The sequence below is a fragment of the Misgurnus anguillicaudatus genome, chromosome 1 (assembly GCF_027580225.2).
Source record: "Misgurnus anguillicaudatus chromosome 1, ASM2758022v2, whole genome shotgun sequence".
In the NCBI taxonomy this organism is placed as follows: domain Eukaryota; kingdom Metazoa; phylum Chordata; class Actinopteri; order Cypriniformes; family Cobitidae; genus Misgurnus; species Misgurnus anguillicaudatus.
In genome coordinates, this window is record NC_073337.2 from 20,894,991 (window position 1) to 20,922,556 (window position 27,566).

At 37.1% G+C, this 27,566-nt stretch overlaps 4 protein-coding genes across 8 annotated transcripts in view; 2 read left to right on the forward strand and 2 right to left on the reverse strand.

Annotated features, from left to right (window-relative positions):
• cfap54 (cilia and flagella associated 54) overlaps positions 1-3,152 on the reverse strand; it is a 32,290-nt gene extending 29,138 nt beyond the window's left edge. The window contains 8 exon segments of the mRNA XM_055190443.2: positions 259-360; positions 482-595; positions 700-843; positions 937-995; positions 1,075-1,243; positions 1,352-1,495; positions 1,607-1,712; positions 2,800-3,152. Coding sequence (XP_055046418.2) covers positions 259-360; positions 482-595; positions 700-843; positions 937-995; positions 1,075-1,243; positions 1,352-1,495; positions 1,607-1,712; positions 2,800-2,993 — 1,032 coding nt within the window. The 5' untranslated portion in view covers positions 2,994-3,152.
• A 185-nt stretch (positions 3,153-3,337) lies between these two features.
• Positions 3,338-4,911, forward strand: sco2 (synthesis of cytochrome C oxidase 2). Of its 2 annotated transcripts, XM_055190448.2 has the most exons (3): positions 3,366-3,462; positions 3,753-3,834; positions 3,946-4,911. In XM_055190448.2, exon 3 carries the CDS (start codon positions 4,067-4,069, stop codon positions 4,859-4,861), a length of 795 nt encoding a protein of 264 aa, XP_055046423.2. In that variant the 5' UTR covers positions 3,366-3,462; positions 3,753-3,834; positions 3,946-4,066; the 3' UTR covers positions 4,862-4,911. The 2 variants fall into 2 exon arrangements, with proteins under 2 accessions (XP_055046422.2, XP_055046423.2); XM_055190447.2 differs by lacking the exon at positions 3,753-3,834 and having other exon boundaries at positions 3,338-3,462.
• Positions 4,912-11,137: 6,226 nt separating this feature from the next.
• Positions 11,138-16,883, reverse strand: ncaph2 (non-SMC condensin II complex, subunit H2). 2 transcript variants are annotated; one of them, XM_073867952.1, is made up of 19 exons: positions 16,650-16,883; positions 16,104-16,249; positions 15,911-16,012; positions 15,673-15,734; positions 15,484-15,559; positions 14,787-14,852; positions 14,516-14,595; positions 14,232-14,402; positions 14,023-14,146; positions 13,862-13,936; positions 13,617-13,686; positions 13,210-13,311; positions 13,069-13,113; positions 12,918-12,988; positions 12,741-12,837; positions 12,525-12,661; positions 12,030-12,131; positions 11,740-11,889; positions 11,138-11,649 (listed from the first exon to the last, which is right to left on the reverse strand). In XM_073867952.1, the coding sequence occupies exons 2-19, from the start codon at positions 16,209-16,211 to the stop codon at positions 11,506-11,508; spliced, it is 1,782 nt and encodes a 593-aa protein (XP_073724053.1). In that variant the 5' UTR covers positions 16,212-16,249; positions 16,650-16,883; the 3' UTR covers positions 11,138-11,505. The 2 variants fall into 2 exon arrangements, with proteins under 2 accessions (XP_073724053.1, XP_073724048.1); XM_073867947.1 differs by having other exon boundaries at positions 16,104-16,235; positions 16,650-16,881.
• A 2,061-nt stretch (positions 16,884-18,944) lies between these two features.
• On the forward strand, positions 18,945-25,663 carry socs2 (suppressor of cytokine signaling 2). Of its 3 annotated transcripts, none has more exons than XM_055191017.2 (3): positions 18,945-19,388; positions 19,934-20,183; positions 21,752-25,663. In XM_055191017.2, the coding sequence occupies exons 2-3, from the start codon at positions 20,057-20,059 to the stop codon at positions 22,219-22,221; spliced, it is 597 nt and encodes a 198-aa protein (XP_055046992.1). In that variant the 5' UTR covers positions 18,945-19,388; positions 19,934-20,056; the 3' UTR covers positions 22,222-25,663. The 3 variants fall into 3 exon arrangements, with proteins under 3 accessions (XP_055046992.1, XP_055046994.1, XP_055046993.1); XM_055191019.2 differs by having other exon boundaries at positions 18,946-19,388; positions 21,755-25,663; XM_055191018.2 differs by lacking the exon at positions 18,945-19,388 and adding an exon at positions 19,499-19,812.
• The last annotated feature ends 1,903 nt before the right edge of the window (positions 25,664-27,566 follow it).

The following is a 27,566-nucleotide window of genomic DNA, read 5'->3' on the forward strand; positions in this document are numbered from 1 at the left end:
ATGCTGTGACTATACAAATCGCAACATATAAATAGGAAAATTTTGGTGTTATTTTGTCACTTATTGAGAGCAGTGTGCTAGCTGGAGCCATTTACTTCCAGTCTTTGTGCTACGCTAGGCTAGCGGTGGGTGCGTCAGACAGATTTACGGCATGCACGGAGATGAAAAAGGTATGTATGGACTTATCTAACTCTGGGGGATACGGTGAATAAGCTAAAGTCCCAAAAAGTTGGTGTGTTCCTTTAAGTGATGACTCACTTGCTGCTGCTCTTTCAAATTGATCTTCTGTTTGGGCCTGAAGAGTCCTTTTGGTTTTCTGCGGTGCTCGTACACCAAATGCTTAAACACCATCACTGCAAGCTTCTCTCCATTAATGAGGCAACAACATGATCCAAGACATACATAAAAATAAGAGGATAATATTACAAGCAATGAACAACAGCATGTTTAACTTTGATCATTAATGGGCCATGATTCTCACTTTTATAGTAGCATTTCTATATGCTTGTCGGGTCTCAGATGACAACGGGCAGCCAGTCTCCTCCTCCAGCTTGGCCAATTCGCTTAACTTACCAAGAGCTCTTTGCGCAAACACCTGTAAAGGCACAAAATATTGGTAAAAAGTTTACATGCCAATCCCTGATGTCTGATCATCATATGACCTTGACTATCAGTCATGAAATATGACACTGTGCCCACCTCCGCTTGAATGCCAGCCTGATCATGAAAATAACATTCACACACTGCACAATAAAGTGTGGCCCTCCATGGAAGGAAGTCAGCAGTCAGTAAAGGAATAGACGTCTCCAGACATGTACAAGCCCATATTAAGTACTCTAAAACCTGAATAAAACACAAAAGGCTTAGGAAATTGTAAATAAACAAAATGAGAGTATATGTTTGTAAGTGTTGAAGAGTGTGTACAACTTATATAACCTCTGATGTAAGACCCACAGACATCAGGAATCGGCATATGTCGTACATGTGCAACGATCCTGAAAAATGTTTTTAAAAAATGAGACCAGTCACTCTGATGTACCAAAATGATCACTGTACGAATTATCGCTGTATTACCATTGTACAATATCCAGCTTAAGCTTTCATGGGGCAGTACAGCCTGCATCAAAATGCGCAGAATTCCCAGAATGCTCAGCATCTTCTGAATGCCACTCCGGTCTGGAAATTCACATCTCTCTCTCTCCAAATAGAAGATGCACTGACATTCTCCCTGCACAGCTCGAAACTAGCATACAATACACACAGATTCAAGATTATCAATTATGTATAAATTTATGTGATTTTTGTCATAAACAAGGATTATATTTGTATGTGACAAGGAAGTGTCTCTTACAGTAAGTGGTGCCCTTTTTGTATCAAAACCATCCGAAAAGAAGGTCTGCTTGAAATCTTCCACATCTTTAATGCTCTCCAAGCTTAGGGTAGAAAACTGATGGAGGTAGAGTCTGTAACCTTGCCAGAGAGCAAGTCTGTAAAGCTTTGAAAAAGTTTATACAAATGAAATAAGGTTTATCATAAATGGCCCAGTATAGTACTTTGTATAAAAATGAATAAAAATAAAATTATTTTAATGAGAAGAGGTCCTTACCTTACTGTCAAAGAGAAAATCTGCTATTTTCAACAGATGCTCCTCAAAATAAGATGGAGGAAGACGGGATTTATATTTGTTCCATGTTTCAAACAGCCTTATGGACCTGTCAGTTATATAGTAATAAAGTTTTGAACATTAAATAAAAGCCAAACTAAGGCTAAGCATTGGAAATATGATACTTAAAGGGATAGTTCACCCAAAAATGGAAATTCCCTCATTATTTGCTCACTCTCATGTTGTTACAAACCTGTATAAATTTCTTTGTTATGATGAACACAAAGGTAGATATTTTAAGTAATGTTTGTAACCAAATTGTATTGTGAATGGGGCTTATGATCGGTTTGGTTACAAACATTCCTCAAAATAGCTTCCTTTGTGTTCATCAGAACAAAGAAATGTATACAGGTTTGTAACAACATGAGAGTGCGAAATTATGGCAGAATTTTTGTTTTTGGGTGAACTATCCCTTTAAATTACGTGTCGGCATGTTTTATTTTTTTAAAGATTGGATGGGGACACATAGATACCATAGATACCTTCGCCTTGGGTTTTTTCCTCCTAGGACCTTTTTCCCGGCTAAAAAGTCTGGGGTTTTTTTCTCCTAGGGGGCTTTTCTACCCGGAGAGGCAGCCTTCATTGGCTTAACTTAGCACCCTCTTCTATACTTTACATTAGTAATACGCTTGCTTATAATTTTGATTCATGGCCGCAGCAAATTTAGCTGCTTATGCTATTTGTTTTATGTTATGCTATCTGTTGATTTTCTGTGCTTTACACTGCTTCTTTTAATGTAAAGCTGCTTTGAAACAATGACCAATTGTGAAAAGCGCTGTATAAAATTGAATTGAAATTACAATAAAATAAGCACCAATGAAAATTGAGCTCGCTGCTACAAAACAAATCCTAATGTTTTCATTACAAATACCATTATCAATCATCAGCTGTTTACTAAAACCAATACAATTTTAATGTAGTGTGCTTTGGGGTTCAAGTCTAAATTGAATTGAATGGTATTTAACTGGTTCCCATCTACCAGATAACTTCTGACCAACAGAATCCAACATATTACCAGTACAGACCCATAGAGACCATTATAGTTTCGATTAAAACCAATACAATTCCTATTATAACCATTACATCCTTTAGAATTTAAGTGTTGTTTTCTGTTGTTTTCACTGATGATCTCTTACCCTCTAGAGTAGGATCGGTAGTCAACGGTTGGCGACCCTAAAAGTTTCTTTATATAAGCTTTAAACTCTTTTAAGTCACTTTGAAAAGATGATAAGACGGGATTGTTTTTATCCAGGGGTCCGTAAAAGGACGCTGGCGCAGGTTCCATGTTTGAATTGCGAGTTTGAGCTAAAGGCGTTGAGTCCGTTGTCATGGATACAGCTAGTGCTTTCTGTTTAGTGAAGAAGTCCGCAGGGAAACATCACGCGCATGCGCGTGTACTGTGTACGTTGGACAAGCATTTATACATTTTACATATTATTATAATATAATACAAGTTTCTTTGAGATTGTACTCTGGTGCAGAAACCTAACATCTGATTGCTTAAACGTTCTGGCAACAAACACGACCCTGTGACGAATCTACATTTGTGATGGTCTTGTTACAAAATATATATTTATTTTAAAGTAAGTAATCAACCCCTGCCGTTGAGTGAAATTACATTTATAATTTAATAATTTATATAATACATATATTTTTTATATATCCATATGTGTTGTCAAAAGAATCTGCGACCGCGAAACTAAAAAGCGTTTTACTCGACGCTTACTGTTGTACAATCATGTCACATGTGAAGTTCAAGTTAAAATTCTACTAGAAGAACATTCGATGGTAACTTCTTGGTCAGTGGTTTTTGTTATATTATGAAAATGAGTTAAACGTGACAGATGTAGAGTTTAATCTCTAGATTTTTATTAGCCTTTAGTACTTAATTGTTTTGTAGCGCTAGCTTGCTAGTACTATGACTGACATAACATGCTGCTTTAGGATATGGAATCGGTGATTTTTGATCCGGTATAAAATTGTAAACGTTTATTTTACACAGATAATTGAAAATAATTACAATATATCTATGTATTTTTTTTAAAGAGATTGAGATTTTTGAGTTTTATGTTATGTTCCTGTGTTCCAGTTAAGCATAGCGACACAAAGGTCATGGGTTTGAACTCCAGGGAATACACACACTGACAAGAAATATATAGCTTGAATGCACTGTAAGCCTCTTTAGATATGCCAATGCATACACGTTAATAAAAATGCATATGCTATTTACTAATAATACTCGAATAATTTACACCCATCTAATTTTGTCCTGTCTCCATCAGGTGGACTTCATGTCCTCAGAGGATGTTAAAATTCAAAGGACTCTCCTCACATGTGACACCACAGATCGACCATTAAAACATCACAGAAACTAAAACAAGCAACTTTTTAAATCAAAGGACCATGTTTTCCTCATCCAAATATTTTCAGTTCCATTTCCGTACATTGGCTTATAGATTTTCTTCCCGAAGCTACCATCCTTCACGTTTAATTAAAGAACAAAAGGCTCCCTATTCTCAGGGTTCCTCTAGGCCTCCAAATCCAGGCTCATCAGCAGGGATCAAACTACGTACACGGCTGGCAGTGACGCTGCTCTTTGGAGGTGGCATCATTGGTACATGGTGGTATGTGTACCAGGAGAAGGAACAGAAACTTAACAAGCAAAGAATAGAACAGTTGAGGAAGGTGGCTGTAGGACAGGGAACTTTTAACCTGGTGGATCACACAGGTCAGCGCAGAACCAAACGGGACTACCTAGGCCACTGGGTGCTCTTATACTTTGGCTTCACCCACTGTCCGGATATCTGCCCCGATGAGCTGGATAAAATGACCAGCGTGATACATATCCTGGATAAAGAGCCGAGTCTGCCCCCTGTCCAGCCACTGTTTATCACTGTTGACCCCGAGAGGGACGACGTAGCTGCTATGGCCAAATACGTAAAGGACTTCCATCCACGGCTGGTTGGACTGACAGGCACTCCAGAGGAAGTGAAGGAAGCGGGGCGAGATTATAGGGTCTACTCCAGCGCTGGCCCTAAAGATGAGGATGGAGATTATATTGTGGACCACACCATCCTAATCTACTTGATTAATCCGGATGGACTCTTTATAGACTACTACAATAGAATGAAAGACGACACCCAGATTGCTAAGAGTATTCGTAATCACATGAAAAACCATGTTAAATTATTTCCATAATAATTTTGTGTATCTAGTGGTTTGTGCACAATAAAGTTGTAAATCCAAAATATTTATTGTAGTTTTTTGGGTGCATAAGTAATAATGCAAAGTAAGGTGTTCATTATCATTAACAAAGTAAACCCAGACAGGATGATCAGAACGTTGTATCATTTTGTAGTGGAAAATTTTGCAATAATAAACAACTTACTGCTTATTGACAAACAGGTGGGCATGAAATAAAATATTTTATTTTTTTTTTTTTTGTAATTGAAGTCTTTATTTATTTTCAACATTTTAACAAAACAAACAAACAAACAACCATATAAAAAAAAAACATTTAAGAGAAAAAAAAAAAAAAAAGAAAAAAAAAAGGACAGCTTTAAAACACGATTAATTCACATTTACATTTTTGGCCAGTCATCAATAATCGTTACAGTCAAATTATAAAGTGCCTATATATGTAACCCTACAAAATAATAGTCTTAGTCAAAAGAATCAATCAATCTCAATCAAAAATTCGTCCCCAAGATTTGTCAAATCCCTCCGTATCATCATTAATCCTGGCTAAGAATTTTTCATATGACACAATTTTCAGCATATTTTCTTTCCACCTGTTAAACTCCGGAGGAGATGTATCCTTCCACACACTGAGAATCACTCGGGCAGCTGTAATCACTCCCACTTTAATAACCACAAAGTCACATTTCAAAACTCCTGGTAACACAGACTGATCCCCTAATAAGCACAATCTTGGTGACATGGGTATTGTCAATCCAATCCACCTTCCTATACTGTCCAATACTCTTTTCCAAAAGGGGTAAACTGTCCTACATTCCCAAATGGCATGTAAAAATGTCCCTGGTTCTGATCTGCATTTCCAGCATATATTATTGGGCATAATTCCCATTCTGTGAAGTTTAGAAGGAGTGAAGTACCACCTATGTATTAATTTGTACTGAGTAAATTTACCCTTAGCCTCTCTTATATATTTATTGGAATTTGACAAAACTTGACACCAATCCTCTTTAGCAATGGTACAATTCAGATCTCTCTGCCATATGTTCCTCAAATTTTCACATATATCTTTTTTTAAATTGTTAAATAATTTGTAGAAAACAGCTGCTCTATGTACTGAGCCAGATAATTCTAAAAACTCCACCACTGCATTTGTGTTTTGAGTAAATTTTCCTTTGGTAATACAATCCCTTATTTGTAAATATTTCCAAAAATTGTTTTTCCTAGTCAGACCATATTTTTGGGTTATTTCAGCAAAGGACATAAACAGTCCCTCTGAATAAAGATCACTTATTCTATGTATGCCTTTGGCAAGCCACTCATTCCAATATACAGTTTTTTTTCCAATCTGTGCAGCGGAATTGTTCCATAATGAGGCATAGGGTTGTCTTAAATGAGATACTCCACAGATCTTGTGTACTTCTGCCCAGGCAGCTTTAGAATGCATGAGTACCGGGTTATAATGAAAGTCCTGTCCATTATTAGCCGCTCCCTGTGAAAGAACATCCAAGGGTGTAAAAGGGCTCACCAGTTCCTGTTCAATCTTGATCCAGCTCAGTTCAGAGTCCAGCCCTGACCAGTGTTTGACCAGTCTTGACATTTCAAATGCTAAATTATACAGTTTCACATTTGGAAGAGCCATTCCACCAATGTCTCTAGTGGCCCACATTTTCTTAATATTAACTCTTGGCTTCTTTTTGTTCCACAGAAAATCTTTAATTATTTTCTCAAATTGGCTAAATATATGTGGAGAAATTCTTACAGGTAACATCATGGAAACATAATTAAACTGCGGGGCCACCACCATTTTAATTATATTAATTTTACCCCATAATGATAGATTCAGTTTTCCCCATTTATCCAGATTTGTCTTTATTTTTAAAAGGAGAGGTTCCATATTTGAAAGCATAATGTCCTCTAGGTTTGGGTGTAATAATATTCCTAGATACTTCATACCTAAAGGTAAACATTTGAAATTGAATGTAGTAATATATTTAGAATGGCATGTTGCTGAAAGCGGCATGCCTTCCGATTTGTACCAATTTATTTTATACCCTGACAACCCTGAATAAGACTCAACACATGCGAGCAACGCTGGTAGAGATTGCATGGGATCAGTTAACACTGCTAAGATGTCGTCGGCATATAGAAACAACTTATGTTCTGTACCTCCTGCATGAACACCTTTGATATCTGTATTAGCACGGATAGCTAGAGCCAGTGGTTCAAGAAATATCGTAAAGAGTAGTGGGGACAAAGAGCACCCCTGACGTGTCCCGCGTGATAGAGGGAAAAAGTCTGACACCAATCCATTTGTTAAGACTGCTGCCCTCGGACTGGAGTATATAGTTTTCACCCATCTAGAAAATCCAGGACCGATTCCAAACTTTAAAAGTGTTGTCATCAGAAATTCCCATTCTACCCGGTCGAAGGCCTTCTCTGCATCAAGCGAGAAGGCCGCCACCGGATCCAAACTAGATTTACTTTTGTGTATAAGATGGATAAGTCTTCTCATGTTATCGCCCGAACACCTATTCTTAATAAATCCGACTTGATCACAATTGATAATGTCTGGTAATATCTTATCCAAGCGAGAGGCTAAAACCTTTGTCAAAATCTTACAATCCACTCCTAACAGGCTTACTGGTCTATAATTCGCTGGGTCTGAAACATCCCTATCCTTTTTAGGAATGAGGGAAATGAGTGCGTCGTTAAATGTACTCGGTAAGGAGCCTATTTCTAGTGCCTCAAGATAAACTTTGTGCAAGACCGGAGCCAGAATATCAATATATTTCTTATAATATTCAATCGGGAAGCCATCCAAGCCTGGCGATTTCCCATTTTTCATTGAAAAAATAGCAGCTCTGACCTCTTCTTCCGTTATAGGTGTATCCAGCCTTGTTTTTTGCTCAACAGAAAGAGTTGGTAATTGTAAACCTGAGAAAAATGTCTCCACCTCTTCCTCCTTAAGCACACCAGCAGAGGTATACAAATCTTGATAGAATGATTTGAAAATTGAATTTATTTCCTTTGATGAGGTTACCACTTGGTTATCTTTTTTAATCATTGATATATTGTTTAGATTATCTTGCTGTTTCAATTGTCTCGCTAATAATCTGCCATTCTTTTCACCACCTTCATAGAATTTAGTTTTAAGCCTAAATAAGGCATATTCAGCCTTTTTATTATAAATATCATTTAATTGATATTTTAATTTACAGATAGCCTGGTATTTATCATTTGAATATTGTCTCGCCAAATCCTTCTCCAGTTCTCGTATTTCTTTATCCAAAGTTTTTTCTTTTTCTAAATTACTTTTTTTCACTTTTGACGCATATGCAATTACCTTCCCTCTTATATATGCTTTGGACGCTTCCCATACCGTGGCTACTTTATCTGTCGAACCTATATTGACTTCAAAGAAAAATTTCAAATCTTTTGTTAACTCCTCACTAAACATTTTATTTTGCAACAACATAGTATTGAGCCTCCAGCGACCCTTTTTTGATTTATCTGTGTTCAAATCGATTTGTAACTCTACTGTGGCATGATCGCTAATGGCAATGGTACCAATCTCACAACCTACAACTGCATCTACCAAAGATTTTGATATTAAGGCGAAGTCTATCCTCGAATATGTTTTATGACAATTAGAATAAAATGTATATTCCCTTGAACTAGGATTAACTAACCTCCAGATGTCTACTAGGGCTAAGGTCATCTGTCAACAAATGAATAGCGTCTCTGTCCCTAGGTGAAGATTTACCCCTGGGTTTGCTCTTATCTATTATCCCATCCATCACCTGATTGAAGTCTCCGGCCAAAATAACCTGCCCCTCACAATCACCTATTATTTTGTTGATTCCATGAAAAAAATCTGGCTCCTCTTTATTAGGTGCATAAATGTTACATAGAATTGTTCGAACCCCGTTAATTAGGGCTTCCAAACATATAATGCGTCCTTCTTTATCATTATACTTTTTCAACATCACAAAACTTAAATTTTTATTAATAAGGATCATAACACCATTTTGTTTGCTTGAATATGAACTATGAAAGACGGTGCCCACCCAATCTCTTTTGAACTTTTTTGCCTCTTCCTCTCCTACAATGTGAGACTCTTGAATAAATGCTATATCTGTATTTTTAGATTTTAAGTATGTCAGAACCTTCCTCCTTTTAACTGGGTCCCCACATCCTTTTATGTTCCATGATATTATTTTAATGTACCTATTCATCTTTATCTATAGAGGGAAAAAAAAGAAAGAAAGAGAGAAAAAAAAAACACATAACACAACTCAAATATATAGGCACTCACTATTACAAAACACATCTGGCCATTCAAACTAGCTGTCTTAATAAAATCAAACATGAACAAAATGAACACCCCTCTTTGCATAGCAACCCTGAACAACGTTGCTAAGCGATCCCCACCACCCCTCCCACCCATCCAACCAAACTCACTATAGCTTAAGTCACTAAACGTTATCTGGTCCGTGAGACACGTTATATGTCAAATGGCAGCACAAACCATGCAGCCCCGCTACACCCATTGTTTGTTACCTTATAGTTTTCCGCTGACTATCACTTCTCCGATATGTTACATTACAGTCCTGTACTCTTCTAAGTCGACTCCTGCAAAAAGTTATCAGCCTTCTTTCCATCTTGGAACGTCTTCTTTTGTCCGTTCCACATAAAAACAAGTGTTGCAGGATAAGCCAGCCTATGCTTTACTTTTAGTTCTCGAAGACGCTTCTTCGCCGGGTTGAACGCTTTTCTCTTCTCCGCCAGCTCCCTCGTAACATCCTCAAAGAAGGAAAGCTTAGCGCCTTCCCAGTCGATCCCCCGTTTCTCTCTAGCCACTCGTAGTACTTTCTCCTTGGCAGATGAACGTAGAAAGCGGACAAGTATCGCCCTGGGAGGTTCATTCGGGTCCGGCATTGGTACAGGGGAACGATGCGCACGTTCAATTTCAAATTCACTTCCCGAAAGCCCAAATGCTTTATCTAGAATCTTCATCACATATTGATCCACTTTTCCGGGTTCCTCCACTCCTTCTTTAAGTCCGATAACCCGCACATTATTTCTTCTACTACGGTTTTCAAGGTCCTCCACACGTGACCATAACACCTCCAGCCTCTTGTCGCATTTTTCCACTTTTGCCTCAGTAATCGCGTTAGCATCCTCAATGTCTGATATACGCTGTTCCGCCTCGCCCAGCCTCGCTTTTATATCTTCCACTGAGTCTTTTAGTTCTTTAGTTGTGCCTTTAATAGTTGTGACATCTTTTGCCACCATCTGAAGAGTAGCATTCATTTTCTTTATTTCTTCTAAAACGTCTTTTTTGATATCGCTCTCCATACTCTCCTCCGTTGCCGCTGTGTGGGTGTCATCAGTCGCAGGTGCGCTTTCAGGCGATTCTAGCTCTGTGGTTTGGGCCACTAGCGGAGCCGTAGCGATGCTAATGCTAGTTTGCTTCCTCCTCGTGTTTGCTCCCTTGAAAAAGTTCGCTTTGTTATTACCTGCCATTTTTCTGAAGGCTGTAGTTTTATAAAACCTCAAATTCGACACAGAGTGTCAAGATTATGTTTACAATTGAAGTGTATGTCTCAAAATTCAGAAGATTAATCAACGGGTTATGGGAGCTCCTCTAGTGTGCTGCCATCTTTCTCGGTGGTCCCACGTGACTCCCCGAAATAAAATATTTTATAATAAAATAGATACTAAACAGTTTAGTGGTCATCATTCAAAACATTTTGACTGCAGAATACGGACTAATCAGAACGGTGCATTTCCATAAACTATGCAATAAAATATAATCAATTACCAAATTTGACACCGTCCAAGAGCATGATAGATTTCATAGTCAACACAGCAACCCAGGATCAATTTATACAGGTACTCCTACAACAGACCCAGTAACAGCCTTAATACCAGGGCTCCAGACTAACTTTTTTTACTAGGAGCACAGTGGCCCCCAACTGAAAATTTTAGGGGCGCAACCAGAAAATTTAGGGGCACACACTGTAAATCAATATGTTTACCAAATATTCACATTTCTACTAATTTCCACTGTATTACTAATAAATACTTTAATGATTGATGCAGAAAGTAGTGTGCTGTTTCAAATTCAGTGTCACATCACAAAAAAAGTGGTCAATTTTACTGGTCTCACATGTGCGACTGGATGTAAAATTCAGTGGCACACTCTCAAATTTTGGTGGCAGTCTGGAGCCCTGAATTCTCAAATTATCAGGGTAGGAAGGCAATACTGTGTCATTTGCTGTTTACCAATGCTTTATTTTATGAGATATACAGCTTAGAGATGAAAAGGTGTTTACAAATATATATACATAATTCTCGTTATGCAAACCCCAAGTAAAAAGGCACTTAAAGGGCAGTGCTGGTCTTACTTACATTACAATTGGTGTTAAAACACCTGCATGTTATTTTTGCATCTTGGCACTTTATAAAAGCATGCTTAAAGTTAAAATACAAATCGAAATGCAGTGCTGTATATCATAATGCATTTTGAATGATATGATTCTGACAACGGAGTTGTAGAAAGTCTGTTTTTATATTGTTTACGAGAAATAGGTTCAGTATTAGAGGCCACAGGTGAAAGATGAGCAAAAGACAAAATAATGTCAGGGAGTATCTGTGGCAGATGGCGCATTATAGGTTTTGAGACGCTCGTGAGCCCTCTGTGTAGTCAGCAACGTGAGCTCCATTGTATCTACGCTATCCTCGAGCACCCCCCTCTGGTCAATCTGCACTGTATAATCATTAGCCTGCAATAAATAAAAGGGGATGTCTGGTTGAATGAATGTTGGTAAAGTATAAATAAATTCTCTGACTTGGTTATTTCTCTATAAACTCACCAGCTGTAGTGCAGCCAGCATGTATCTGCATGCTTCTGTGTTTTCCTTTCCTTTGACGACAAAGGCAAATGATTTCTTTACCCCCACGTTAGAGAGCGCCTGAACAATTCTGTCTCCATACTCGTGGATGTCAAACGCTGGAGATATCTCCTGCGCAAAAAAAAATCCAAAAATATTTAAAAACGAAATAAATCCCACTTAAACCGTTTATCCAATTAAATAATTTAAATATAAAGCCTATAAGTAGTAGTTAAGGACATTGTTTCTGTTCAAGATATATCCAACATTACCTGAGCAGCAAGATGAGGATTAATTCCATCCTCCCACTCTTTAACCCTTCGTGACAGCGCAGTTTCCTGTGCGTACTTCTGAGAGTTCACCAGAAACAGATCCTACGTACAGACAAATGTTAAGACCACTGGCATTCATATCAATACAGTATTATCAGGGTGCGATTTGTGAAAATGCATTATTTCTTTATGCTTTGCGCCAGACATGCAAAAACACTTGTTTACAGTCATAATATTTAATAGAAAAAATGCAAAGCACAACATGCTCTCAACAAAATAACGATAAATAGGCTATATATGCCTACTTAGACAAGACATCAGACTATGAAAATAGTCTGTTTGATTACGGACTCTTTTTTGCTTTCCTGTGTCATCAGAATAATTCATCAGAGGCAGGGATAGAAAGAACAGAGGGGGATAATCCCCCCATCCCCCCCCCCAGCAAATCGCACACTGGGTATTAGGCAAAAAATATTTGCAAAGTAAGCTTCATACCACACTCTTCTTCACCAGATCTTCATAACTCATCCGGCTCATATGCAAGTCTTGGAAAATCTGCTCCGGTTCACCAAGGGGTTCTGCCAGTCCGAGCTCATCCAAGTTGTCATGTTCGTTATCTGAAAAGTCCTCGCCTAAAGTAAAATAAACCCAAAACTGTTTACACTTGAGAGCTTTGCAATTTTTCTATTTGATTGTGTGTATGTGTCTTACCTTCTGCGTCTGGATGCCGGATCTCCTCAATCTGGTCTTCAACATTCGCTGGTTCCAAGTAAGTTTTCTTTAGCTCCTCATCAGATACAAACATACCCTAAAAGAGAAGTTCACTGGAGTTACATAACATATTACAAAATAATCATATACACAGTCAAACTCTAGAATAAATGTTACCCTTTTCCTGAGAAACTGCTTCTGTACTTTCAGACGCTGGCCCATTTTACTCACGAAGATGTAATTAAGATCTGCAATAATAAAAAAGTCTGTCTATTAGAAGTTACTACAACTTGCAGAAAACATTTTGTAGCACATCTCAGAGCATTACCAGGATAAGTGGGTCCATTTTTTAGCTTGCGATCTGCAGTCTCAACTGTTAAAAAGCAAAATATATCAATTTAGATTAACTTTTTTTTTCTTCATCATATATAATTCTCCTTTAATTTTTTAATAAATAAAAGCGGCATACAGGCTTTAGAGAACCAGCTCCCAAAGTCTTGCAGTTTTGAAGGACCCTTTCGCTTCCTCTTTCCTGATTCTTCAAGGCCAGCTGGCACTTTGTAACATTTTCCTAAAGACCAGAGAAAAAAAGTAAGTCCATTGGTAACAAGCCCTCATGTATGAGTTTCTCTATTCTGTTGAACACAAAGAGATATTTTGATAAATGACCAAAGGGTTAACGGTACCCATTGACTTCCATAGTTGGAAAAACAAATATTATGGAAGTCAGTGGGTACTGTCAAATGTGTGCATCATTCATCAAAATATCATTTTGACAAATAAAAAAACTCAGGTTTAAAACAAAATGAGGGTAAATGATGACAGAATTTTCATTTTTGGATGAACTATCCCTTTAACGTTTGATTGAGCGCACACCTGTTTTCAGAGGTTTGTCCTCCCCAAATGCAGCATATGAGTCATGCCATTTCCAAGGATCGGCAAATTCCTGAAACGCACAAATGCAATTGCAACTGAGAGGCAATAATAAATGCACAAATATTAGGCCATTAGATTTACATGTGCAGCCTAACTGCAACTTTAAGGTTAGATGCAATGTGTGAAGAGGATCAAACATCGAAAAGAGATTCATATCAGTGTAGCATTAGTTGACTGGTCTATACCTTAAGCTTTTTGGGCTCCTCTGACACCGGCTGTATTGCAGGTCTTGGTCTTAACATCCTCCCCTCACTGGGGGCCTAAAACAAATAAGAAAACACATTTTTACAACTAAATTCAACACACCCAGAGAGAGGATTTATACTCTTTGGCGGTCTTTGTATACCTGATGCCTTTCAACCCACTCCTCAGACTCCACCTCCATCCCGTGGTCTTCTAATGGAGGGAGAACTTCTGCGTCACCACCATCATCATCACCATCATCATGACCAACAGCAACCTCAGCTTCACCTTCTGAACAGATAGCAAATTACCGTTACAAGCGAAATTAGTATTTCATCATTTGGGATTCATAAATAAAAGTTGAAATAACTTCCTTCTGTCTCTAAATGCACAGGTGCATGTACAGACGCATTGTGCTGGTTTTCTGAGACGTCCTTGAGGAAATGAGCGTGTGAAGAGCCCAGACGCATCAGTCCCATTTCATCCATAGAGAAATTATTCATCCGATAATCCTTACAGCTGCCCAGGAGCTCACCTTTAAGACTACAGTGAAACATTTTTAGAGATGAAATATGGAATTAGGGTACATTAGCACTTAAAAATGCCGCCCAGATCAGCACAAGATTTGGGGTGGTTTTGTTTGGGTGAGTCTTTACCTGAGAAGAGGGTATTTTTGCTTCTCGTGTGATTCTACAGGAATAAGAGATTCAGGAGGAAGACGAATGATCTTTACTGGCTAGAAAAGAACAAGGACAAATTAGATTCATATGGGTTCCATCTAAGTGAACACATACTGATAGAAAAATAAATACTGTAGGTTTGGACTTTATAAGTGATGTGGATATCTATTTACCAGTGCTAATGGGGTTAAGTTACTGCATGACATGAAACATATTCATATTTGTAAAGTAACATAACCCAACTCACCTCTGTTATATCTTTCATTGTTAAATTCACAGAGCTGACATTCTCGTTCTGCTCGATCTCATCAAACTGCAAAAAAAAAAAAACACTGTATCACACAGACAGATACAAAAAGCCATACACAACATGACTTCACATCCACCATCCGAAAAGGGTCTCTCCCCAGGTTTTCCCTAAATTTGATTTCTGTCAAAGCAGACGTGTACAGGATAGGAATAATCTATTACATAATCAAAAGCAATCTCATGTTAAAAAGCAACTATTTCGTTGCTAAAAACAATTTTATTTTGTGTATTGAGTTCACCATCAGTATGTTTATTTGGGAATATTTCTCTTTTTATGGCAGACCTATAGTTTTACATCTGTGACTTGTAGGAATATTCTGTAATCTTTTAGCACAGTGGTTTTCAAACTGGGGGCCGCGAGATGGTACCGGGGGGCCCCAGTTTTAAGACATTTTATGAAATACATTAATTTATCATGAATTCTTTGTAATTAAACCTAAAAAAATAAGGCTACTAACCAAAAGCACTACTTTTTTGTATAATTTAATGGTTTTTTATTAAAATGTTGAGTTTTAGAACAGTTTTGTCACAAATTTTCTTTGGGGGGCCGCGAAGGAATGCACCGTACACAAAGGGGGCCGCATGCTAAAAAGGTTTGGGAACCACTGTTTTAGCAGATACTGATGTTTACACACCTCACAATCATCTTCTTCGTTGCCTGCAGCTGCTTTGTCTTGGCTACCATCATCTGAAGAACCTTGTTTGTCACGCCTGTTAAAATACAGCAGCAAATAGCATATCAGCTTCTCTGTATGGAAAATTACTAAGAGCACATTTTACTACCAAGCGCACTTTAAACAGAAACTGAATGCCCACCAACTTACTTTTTGTTTTTGTTAGAGATGTAGTCCAATGTTTGAAACACCAGGGTGTGAAGGAGCTCCACCTTTTAATTTGTAAAGGGGGAAAAAATACAAAATTACTTCTTAAATTCAAATGTTTTGTGATGAATTTAATACAAAAATAAACAGTAACATAAAATATAATGCCTCAAATACCTGTTCACCACCAATTTAATATGAGCCCTAATGTTTTGTTTGTTTATTGATCCAAATGTTTTACCTTTCTGCCATAGATGCATGTTGATCCTTGAATTAAAAGTGCAGCCTCTGCAAAGTTCATCATGGTTTTTCCACCATCAAATGAAATGGTCATCTGATCCAGCTGTCAACAACCAGGCAACAGCAACATTATGAAATTTTGCAACATTAAATTCACCTTTCAATGATCAAAGTGCATAATAAATCGTTCTCACTTCTTCCAAATACTCTCCGAGCTGGCTGGCCAGGTCAATGTCCCAGTTTTTGGTTAGATCTCGCAGGGGTTGCAGTAGGTGGGCATATCTCGTCTCTGCAGAATCCATCACTTCCAAAATTTCCCGCAAATCCTAATTCAACAAACCTTATGGAACTTAACCATTGGGATTCTGATCCCATCAAAAGTACTTTTGAACATTAAAAAACACAACATGCAAGAATTGAATTTCAAATGCTTTCACACAACAAGTACAGATCCAAAATAAACAATCATTTGAATACGTGTAAACAAAAGACGTCATTGCTGACTTATAACTAACTTACATTTACAACAAACATATCTGCGTTACCTGAACATAAAATAAGTGTGATGTTTTAACGTATAAATGAACATAAAGACCTGATAGCCTGAATATAGTTATACGTAAACATAAAGTTAAACTGTAAGTTACATGTAGTTGAACCACTTAAACAACACTAGCAAGCGCCTTAAAACGCTAACGTTACACCTCAAGATGAAACATTATAAATATCAGCCTGCTTACCTTTAATATGCGAATCACCAACTGTCGCTGAGGAAAAACCTCGTGGGTTGTTTTTTGGAAACAAGAATTTTAGTCACTAAAACAAAATCTAAAGCAATACTTTCAGGAAACGCCGCGCTTCTGTCATTTTTGTTTTTTTGCCGCGTAGGTGACGTCACGCCAAAGATCATACCCGCCACCGCCATCTGGTGGCCCGGAGGTGCTGCTTGGTAAAAGAGTATGGTAAACATTACATTTTAAACATGGAAATATTATATAACCAACATAAAATATAAAAATAAAATATACTCTCTATTAATTAACACTTCAAAATAATTTTTAGTCATACGAGCTTTGGTAGGCTATAAGTAGTCTAACGTGTGCGGACCTTTGTTTTTATTAACTAATGCATTTTCGAAGACAGACAACAAAAAAGTGGTTGGACAATTTTACGAAAGCATATATCTAACAAATTATGAATTAAAGTTTTTACATGCTGCTTTACATCCTAGCACTTAGGTCAAAACTTTTTTTAAACACCGTTAAACTGACAGTGAAAACGTATGACAAAGTATGTTTTCTCGAGTATTTAAGTCACACAAACTTTTAACAATTTAATAAGAAATTTGTCTTTAGGTAAAAAAAAAATGTAGAGTGTGACAATTTGTATATTTACTTAATGGACATTTTAAATAAGAGATGACTGCCACTGACTGTGAAGTATTATGTAACAAGCTTGATAAATAAAAGTCTGAATCATTTTAAATGCTATTAAATGAACCCCCAACCCCGTCCCCCTTTTAAATTACAATTTGCAGCCCTGGTTACAGTGCGCGTGAATATCCGACCCTTATTGACCAGAAGATGGCGCTGAAATGCAGCAAACCTGAATTTATGCTGAACATTGTTTTTTTTATAAATAACAACATTATAAACTACAGATTGCAACAATAAAAACAAAGCAAAGAAAACACCAATATGAATAATAATAAAAAGGAAACAGTAAATGCAGTAAATTCTCACAAAATGTTTGATGACATTTTCCCTGAGAAAAAAGTCTCAGAGACTGTCAATGTACTGAATTCACTCAGTAAAGTAAATCTTTCTACTAGTAAGTTCATCCAAATGTATAATAAGAATGATCTAATAAAATTGAGACAATTTTTGACAACAGTACATTTTCTTATTTTAAATAATGAACCAAACTTTCTAAACAAATGTAGGCCTACTATGGCACAATTACTAAAAATAAAAAACAGCATCTTTATGATAGCATATAACATAACAATAACATCAACAAGGTCATCTGAGACATGATACAGTCATATCTATAACCAGCATTAATCCACTTTGTCTTTGTCTAGAGATTGTATCTACAACAGACGTAAGGGTTTCCCAGTATTATTTATGGACTTTGTTAAAATACTGACCTAAACACATTGTCTGTCAGTCTGTCTATATGCTGTTAATTATTTTTAATTACGCCTATTATGAAACTAAAGACAATAAAACAGTTCTGAAATATATATATATAGAAAGAGAGGGGTTTAGAGTTTTGTTGCCCTATAATATAAATTTGTCGTTTAAGGTGGCACTTGCCACGCTCTGACTGCAGCTCAGATCACATGAACAGATCTCGAACTCTATTTTATTGAGAAAAAAAAAGAATAAAACTACCATTACGAAAATTAATTATGGTTTTACTGTTCTTTAAAAAAAATGTTTACTGTAGCCTAGTTAAACCACAAAATATCCATTTTGCTACATAAACTTAAACCATGGTCACTGTAGTAAAACCATTATTTTGCCAAAGGTAATCAATGCACAAAAAAAACATGATTACTACAATGGTTAATTATTATTTATTCCTACTGTATCCTACTGTATGATGTAGACTCAAAAAAAAACAGCAGAGATAAACTTGACTTTGGGGGAGTGCTGAATTGGACTTGGCTGTACATTTATTTATTTGCATGTCTTACGCAGCATGTCATATTCTGTGTATGTATTGTACGTAAATAGGCTACATGAGACAAAATAACGATATGATCAAATGAAAAACTGTTCCAACTTAATAATAGTATTCAAAAATGTCACCGCTGATAAACTAACATCACTGCACAAGACCAAATGTAAAATTATAATCATATACAACGTACATTTGTGATAGAAATTCGTGTAAGGCAGAGATCAACACAACAAACAAACAAAATAAAAAGACAAAAGTCTATTTGGCACGACCTTAAGAAAGCGCTCGCACTTCGGACCACGTGACACGATTCCTGGAAAGTTCCTGGAAATTAGACTTTTGAATAGCATTCATTTTAAATGAGCACTAGTTGCTGCCGGTCATCGCGCACACACATAGCCTACGCACGAAGCAAAAAAAATATGTGTTGGACTACATCACTTTTTCGCAGGAGAGAATAATTATACGTGTCCCGCTCTCTGGCGCGCGCTGTAACGCGTTTTGACGCACGGCGCGTGCGGGGCGCTCACAGACGTCGCGTAGCCTTCTGCGGAGCAGAATCAATGCAAATTTAAAGAATAACGCGCACGCGGAATTGCCAGCCATCTCCACTATAGCGCACAATGCCAAAGCCAACCTGCCGAGCATCAAGGTGCTCTAGCTTGATAGCAAAGTGATTTTTCGGCAGAGGTCCATTAATAAATGATGGGTCTAATCTAAACCATGGTGCAATTGAACCCCTGTAACGTGAAACGAGCTGGACGTTGCTTTTTGCTTTCACTAGACAAAAGGTAAGTGATGTGCGCTTTCTCCCACTGTCACCTATTCAAGTTGTTTGTCATAATATGTTATTTGCTTTGCTTTATACGGATTTATTATAAACGTCAGCTGTCTCATTGTGAAGTAGGATTTACGCGTTTCAAAACAGAACAATTTCGTCTAATGTAGCCTATCACACTATCATTCATTTATCAAGAGGTTAAACGACATGAATGTTTCCTAGTACAGATAGATACACTTCTGCGTATTTTGCGTCTTCAGAGCCACCCTTTTGTTTTTTCCTCTCTTACACGTGCGCAATGAGCCATTCACACAATTAATCGGACCTTTTCTTTCTTTTCCGTTGATCGGATTGAAAAGATTGCATGAAAGAACAAAAATGAACAAAATATTTCTCTATTTGAACAACAGGAGCTCGGGCTGACCTTTGCTCAAGTGAGATTATAGCGAAAATCACCAATCTGATTCATTAGTATAGCTAGTTTTAAATGTATCCAATTTAAAATGGTTTGCAACATTGTCTCATCCTAAATAGCCTATACGTTTGAATTTTCAGCTCGGCGCACCGCTACAGAAAGTCAAGGGACGATCCGGAGGACTTCTCCCATGTTTTGGTTGATTGTAAGAGTCTTTGAAGGATAATTATAGACATTGACTGGATGCGGAACGGGCTTCTCCAATGACCTGTCACTCATCCGACTCCACGGAAAGCATCGAGAATGAAAGGAGATCGCAAACCGAAACCCAAGTCGCGGAGTCCGAACAGAGTCGCATCGCCACAGCCATGAGAGACCTTAAAAATACTGGTAAACGTGTAATGCTTGTTTTACTCGTTCCATGCGTTTTTTCGTTCCTGAAACACTTAATACTCAACAACCAGCCGCAGACAATGATTCATATAACTAAAAGGTAATGCGTCTATGTTGTTAAGCATGCATAGGCTACACATAAGTTGGTGCATATATAGGCTAATATAATATATGGTGCCTAGTAGGCCTAATTTAAAAGATTAACAAAATAATCAATAGCCTAAAAATATAACTGGATCAATTAACGAAATCTCATTAAACATAAACGCTTTATTGGCAACAGTCCTCCATGAAACACCTCGCATGTTTCATTAAACTGAATTGAAAGCGTATATATGCAGGCAAGTTTGCTTTTGTCATCGGAATGTCGTATGCTTGAAAATGTTGTCTTATTCTCAGCACCGCCGAAAGGCATATTATGAAACTGCCTGTTTTGCAGTCCCCTCATTTAGTTTTATTTGATTTGTGTCTGGCTGGGTGTTGTTGTTATTTTAAGAATGAGCATAAAATAATAATGAGGAAAATCGGTGATGATTGTCAATTACGCATTCAAAGAATGCAAGGAGGAACTTTATGAATCTGCACAAAGCCTTCGATGTTTACATTTGCTGCTTGCTTTTTTGCAACAAAAGCGTGACGTTCCCATATAAATCTTTTGTTAAGTTTACTGGTTTTACGTCAGTTGCGTCTTTGTCTGATTTCATTCGTTTGTGTCAGGGCGCGCCTCCTTTATCGCGCACGTCTACTTCGGTTACTATTATACCGTATCAGAGAATACAATCAAATACAGTCATATGTCAAAAGTGAATGTATTTGTTATTTCTCCCTGATCTAACCCTTAAAATGACTTGGTTAAACATGATGCACCTAGATTGATTATTAATAAATGTATTACATTCGATAATATCATATAAATTATTATATAAATTATGTTCTTGGCTTGAACAAGACAGGTTAATTTAAATGTTGCTACAAAGCAATATTTTTAATTGACAAAACATAGTGCGTAATAAGATCAATGTTTGTTAGCTTTTTTGTAGGCTAGTCAAAATCTGTCCAACATCCAAATGCAAAATATTCACCAGTCAGATGTTCTATTTAAATATTTTAGGTGAAATTCAACATTTCTGGTGACTTTTTTGTTGTACTATTTTGTATTACTGTGTTATTCTTATAATAATTTCAGTCACCTAAACATTCAGTTTGTACAGCTATGAGGGTAAAAAAATTATTGGTTTATGCTGCATTGACATATATTTTATAATATATGTTATAAGAAACAAAGATTAAGTATAAAGTTTAAAGATAGAGGGTCTTAGGATTGCCCACTGTGTGGTGCTCCCTTTTGTAATATAGCTGGGTCTCTTTGCAAATAGCGACAGTAGAAAAAGCCCGGATCGCTTCACACTACATGAATGTTGCTATGTCAAGCCACACATTACAGATTTTCTCTTAGAGGAACATGTTACAGCCTCATGTTACACAAGTAAACCACTGAAACAGATACCGTGAAAATAGATACACGTGTGACCATGTGGATCTTTGTGTTCTTCTTTTCTTGGAAGCAGGCTGGTATTGGGGGAGCCTGACAGCCAATGGAGCCAAGGAGATCCTGCAGGATACGTCAGAAGGCACGTTTCTGGTCCGAGACAGCTCTCAGAGGGACTACCTCTTCACCATCTCCGCCATGACGTCTGCCGGACCCACCAACTTGCGTATCGAATTCAAGGATGGCAAGTTTAAGCTGGACTCTGTGGTGCTGGTCAAGCCCAAACTCAAGCAGTTTGACAGCGTGGTCCATCTCGTGGAGCACTATGTACAGCTGTCCAGGACGTCTTGTAAGGAGAGGACCAATTCTCTTGCCCCATCCAATGGCACAGTGCAGCTCCTACTGACAACTCCTGTGTATACAGCCATACCATCTCTGCAACATCTGTGTCGAATTGCCATCAACAAGGCCACGCGGCAAGTAAATGAACTTCCTCTGCCGAACAGGCTGAAGGACTATCTAACAGACTATACGTACAACGTATAGAAACGCAAAGTGCTGGGTTTCATGTGATACTCTACATTCGTGATGATTTCCTCTTTTTTGTCCCCAAGGACAATGTTAAGCAGAATATCTTAATAATGTTAAGTGTCCTTCATTGAGCACTTAACACGTTTATGGCCTGTAGATATTCTACAGTCGGTTTTTATGGAATGAGTGTGTCTGTTTGTGTGTATGTGTGTGTCTGGCCTACATAGTCATCTGTAGGATTTTCACCGGTCAGATGTACTGTATACAACACCTCAAGGTGTGGCCACCAGGTGCGTGTTTTAATGCAAGTGTCTGAGATGTTTTGCACCCTGTGTTTGAGACACGGGAGCTCAAAACTGTATGCTTTCGGTTTTTGACTGTGTTTTTATCTGCTATCTGCGTTATATTTTTGTACTGTAGTTTTAGACAAAATGATAAGTTTCTCCATCTTGATTGAAAAATGTCATTGATTGGGAACGTCTAGCCCAAGAAACTGCTAGTGGCATGCACCTTGCGATATGATATATTTCCCGATATTTGTGTCATCGTGATTTTATGGTGATTTCGATTACTACTGAAACCCAAAAGAACTCATAACTATTTACTGTTACGCTGAATAGGCATACTGATTTAAAATCATTAAAACGCCCAATTTATGCTATAAAATGCAAAATCAGAACATAAAAAATGCCATTTTGTATGCTTTAATCCTGCATACTGTAATTTAGCAGCATGGTTTATTCTTGTTTTTGTTACAAATGGTCAAGAAGTTTTGGCTTGTGTTAACCCTACCTCAGGAGGGCTTCTTGATAAACCTGCATGCTCATTGGTCATATAATGACAATATTATGCTGAATCAATTTTTTTTACAGACCAAAAATAGCTAAATCAGAAGTTTCATTCGTATTCATGTCAGGTGCTAATTTTTATCGTCTCCTCACTGTTTGTGAGAAGACCATAAGAAAAAAATGATTGACCATTCAAAATGCTAATAATTGGATATCTATTCTATTTTGGATTAAAGGAATAGTCCATTTTCTTAAAAGAAAAATCCAGATGGTTTGCTCACCACCATGTCATCCAGGGTGTTGATGTCTTTCTTTGTTCAGTCGAGAAGAAATTGTGTTTTTTGAGGAAAACATTGCAGGATTTTTCTCGTTTTGATGGACTTTGGTGGAGCCCAACATTTGGTACTTGACTCAACACTTAACAGTTTTTTTCAACGGAGTTTCAAAGGACTATGAACGGTCCCAGGCGGGGCGTGGGGGTCTTGTCTAGCAAAACGATTGTCATTTTTGGCAAGAAAAAAAAAAGTACTTTTAAACCACAACTTTTCGTCTAGGTCCGGTCCAGCGCGACCTAACGTAAATGCGTAGTGACGTAGGGAGGTCACGTGTTACATATATAAAACGCACATTTGCGGACCATTTTAAGCAATAAACTGCCACAAAGACATTAATTAGTATCAGTTGACATACAACAACGTAGGAACGGTCCTCTTTCAACACACTTGTAAACACTGGGGCGGAGTTTCGCGTTCGTCTTCTGTGACCTCTTGACGTGATGACGTATTGCGTGGGGTCACGCTAGCGCATCACGACCGGATCTAGACGAGAAGTTGTGCTTTAAAAGTGTATATTTGTTATTTTTCTTGTCAAAAATGACAATCGTTTTGCTGGATGGGACCCTTGTGCCTCGTTTGGGATTGTTTGTGGTCCTTTGATCCTCCGTTGAAGGGGGCTGTTGGGTGTTGAGTTGAGTATTGAATGTTGGGCTCTATTAAAGTCCATTGGAGTTGGAAAAATCCTGCAATGTTTTCCTCAGGGAACGTGGTTTCTTCTCGACTGAACGGGGAGGGACATCGGCATTTTGGATGACATGGTGGTGAGTAAATTATCTGGATTTTTCTTTTAAGAAAATTGACTAATCCTTTAACAACAATAATTGTATCCTCGTATTGAAAGGCAGCTCAGTGTCACGGTTGTGCTTGAATGCTAAATTCCTACACTTCATATGTGTATTTTCCTTGGCTTAGCCTTTCAAGTTAAATATTTAAATAGTACTGTATTACCATGGTGAGATTTATGTGAAATTGAATAGATTTTCTAGCTTTTCTATTGGTATTCACTCTCAATAAGATATTTCTATTATAGTCAATATCATCATAAAGTGGTTGAAAATGCTCGTCATACCAATCTGCCATGTTAAATCGAAAAGTTTTACCCAGCTACACTGTAAAATTAACTTTGTTGTGGTAATTACAGTAACTTACTGGCTGCAGAACAGTTTGCCAGTATCTTACTGTTATTTGGACTGCAGTATTTTTACTGTTCAAGGATTAACAGTATGAGAAAAAGCAAACATTTTAAGGTGATAAAATGCCAACACATCTGTTATTGTGCTTTTTTCGGAACGGGAAAAAATCTCCCATACTTGATCAGTTTTTACGCACAATCTTATTTGGATTTACATTAAAGTATTATTTTAATGCCATTCAGAGTATTTTCCCTGTGAAATAGAGTCATAAACAGTGCAACAGTATATTTGCTTATATTAGAGCATATAATATAAATGAAGGAAATCAATACATCCTTAGTAAACTGATCTCAGATCGACAAGAAAAGACAATCTCTAAGATCCAGTATACTGATTTTGCTTCTCTCATGGTCTTCCTTAATGACAGTATATAGTTGGGATGGGAATCTTGCATATAAGTTTCATTTGAACTTTTTGCCAATTAAAAATCCATTAAATTGTTTTTCAACATTGTCCACTAGGAGTGAATGTACTGTCCAAAAAAGAGAAATAAAAGCAAGCATAACTTAATTCTTATTTGGTGATTGTGTGTGAAAAGCCCATCTTCAAATGTTTTTTTTATTTGTTTGTTATTCCCTAACAAATTCACTTTATTTCTGCCCCTGAATGAGCCAATCATCTGCAGAACCGGTAATAACACCCATCATCAAGGTCACACACCCACATCATCTGGCAAACTCTCAAACCTTATAAACCCCACATCTCATAATGACTTATGGTTTCTAATGTTCTAAAAATACACAAAATAAATAGTTTTGCATGGAGTTTATTAGGATAACATCAGTCACCAGCAAATTTAATAGGGAACAACGCATATGTGATGCTTGTTTGGAAATCTTTAGTTAACTTTGACCTTTTCATTATTGATTCTCTGTCGGCATTAGTAATGTTTTCCCATTTGAAGCTATATAGCATTTCATAATTTTTAAAAAACATTTTTTTAACAAGTGTTTGTATGTGAAAGTTTCACAAATTGTTTAGTCTATTCGGTTCATTTTCCATTTTGTTTGTTTTCCTGTTCGTCTCTTGTGCTGCCCATGTTTTTTGTTCTGGAAGCCTGCGCCAAAGCGGGGAATTTCTGAGTAACATTTTGAGTCACTTTGCATTTTCCAGGGATTTTCAGAATAAATTGTCTTCGCAACTGCTTTGTATTTGCACACGTTTCGTTTGGAGGCAACTGGCTACGCCTTTTCAGCGTAAGAAAATATTCCCTTGTTAAATATTGACACCCTTCGACAGAAAAAGTGTGCTAAATGCATGCCGTTCACCTTGTCACAGCACAAAAGAGATGTTTGGTTAAGGATAAACACATCATGTCTTAGTTTTCCAGGTAATCTTTGTTGGAATTTACATGGAAATTGTATGCAATTGATCATAAGCATTGACAAACACGTGTTACAGATGTCAAAACCTCAGTCTTTGATGCATACATTCCTTAAATCTATCCTAAAAAACAACGTATGTGCTGCAGATTTACAGTATATGATCTATGTCTGATATACTGTATATAGAAGTCTGTGCCTGTGATCAAAAGATAAGATTTATGTTTTGATCACCTAACATCACCCAGTTTGATGCATTTTTATCCCAACTGTTATTAATGGTAGATTTCAGGATGCAATTGAGATAAAAACTGAAGATTACAGACATTTTAAAAGGAATGAAAAGTAGCCAGGTGCACAAACACATTTGGTTAGCCTGAAGGTTCTGAAAAAAGACGTTACACAATTTTCAAGGGCTGGTAATCAAAATGAAAAAAAAAATTTGTAGGAGCTCACATTTTTTACATGGCTGAACAAAACCTCTCGGCTTAATGAACATCTTAACAGCTCAAGTAAACCGGATTTCATCACAGGAAAGTTTAGGAGCAATTGCTGTTGTTGAACTCCATACACACACTTCTGCAATACTCAAAAATACACAGTTCATTGGTATTACCAAAATAATCAAAGCTTTTGAGACTGCGATGCACGTTGTAAATGCTACTAGTAGCCTAATCTTCTTTTTTTGCATTGCATGGCATGCTTTATCAAAGCACATGTGATATCCTTTGTACTACTGTGCCTTTATCAAGCCCAGAAGATGATAATATCTAAACTTTGCATTAACACCGGAGAGAATCAAGCTACCCACATAGGCACGACTCACAACAAAGCGAGTTAATCTAAAGACATCATCAGAGGAAATAAAACAGATAACTTTCAACTGAAAAATACTAGTGTGTAACTCAGTGGCAGATAAAAAATAAGATGCAAGGATTGCAACTGAGCAGGGCATTTTAACACAAATTTTGCCTTAATCGGCATTCGGCACCATAGATGTTTCCATATTTAGCTTGAAGTCCATAAGCTTTAAAAATACTGGATTCTCTGAAAAAAATCATGCTAACAGATTTTAAAAGGCTTAGTGTAAAACTTGCTGGATAGTGACAAACCTTACATATACACCGTGGTAGAGAAGCCATGCTATAAATGTAAAAAATCGATAATGTGGGAAATTATGTGATGATATGGCAACATTGTTGAGGACTGAACATCCCAAAGGGCAGGGACCCTCTGAATTTGACATGCAAATAAAACCAAAGGGGATTTACATTCGTACATCCAGCTTTTTGTAGCTCATAGTTGCTATGATATTCAAATAATCCTCTCTTCCTGGAACAACTGGTGCTCACGAAAACCATAACTGAACCAACTGGAAAGATAACCATGTTTAAAAAAACCAAGATTTAATTTATGGATGTGACATATGAACATTGAAAAAAAAACAAGAAAAATATACAAATGAAGGATTGCAGTTATAGGGAATTGTCAGTAACAGGCGGTTATATCTTTTACTGTGAATAAATCTTATCTTTTGTAAGAACAGGTGTCATCACTGGATCAATGGAGTCTTTCTGTATTTAATGATGTACATACAGAGCTAGAAATAGACATAACTATAACACCAATTATGGTAATTATTGTAAGTTATACGACATCTCAAGGAATATATTTTTGTGATCATTAAATTTAATAACCTTATTAATTTAATGACATTAAATT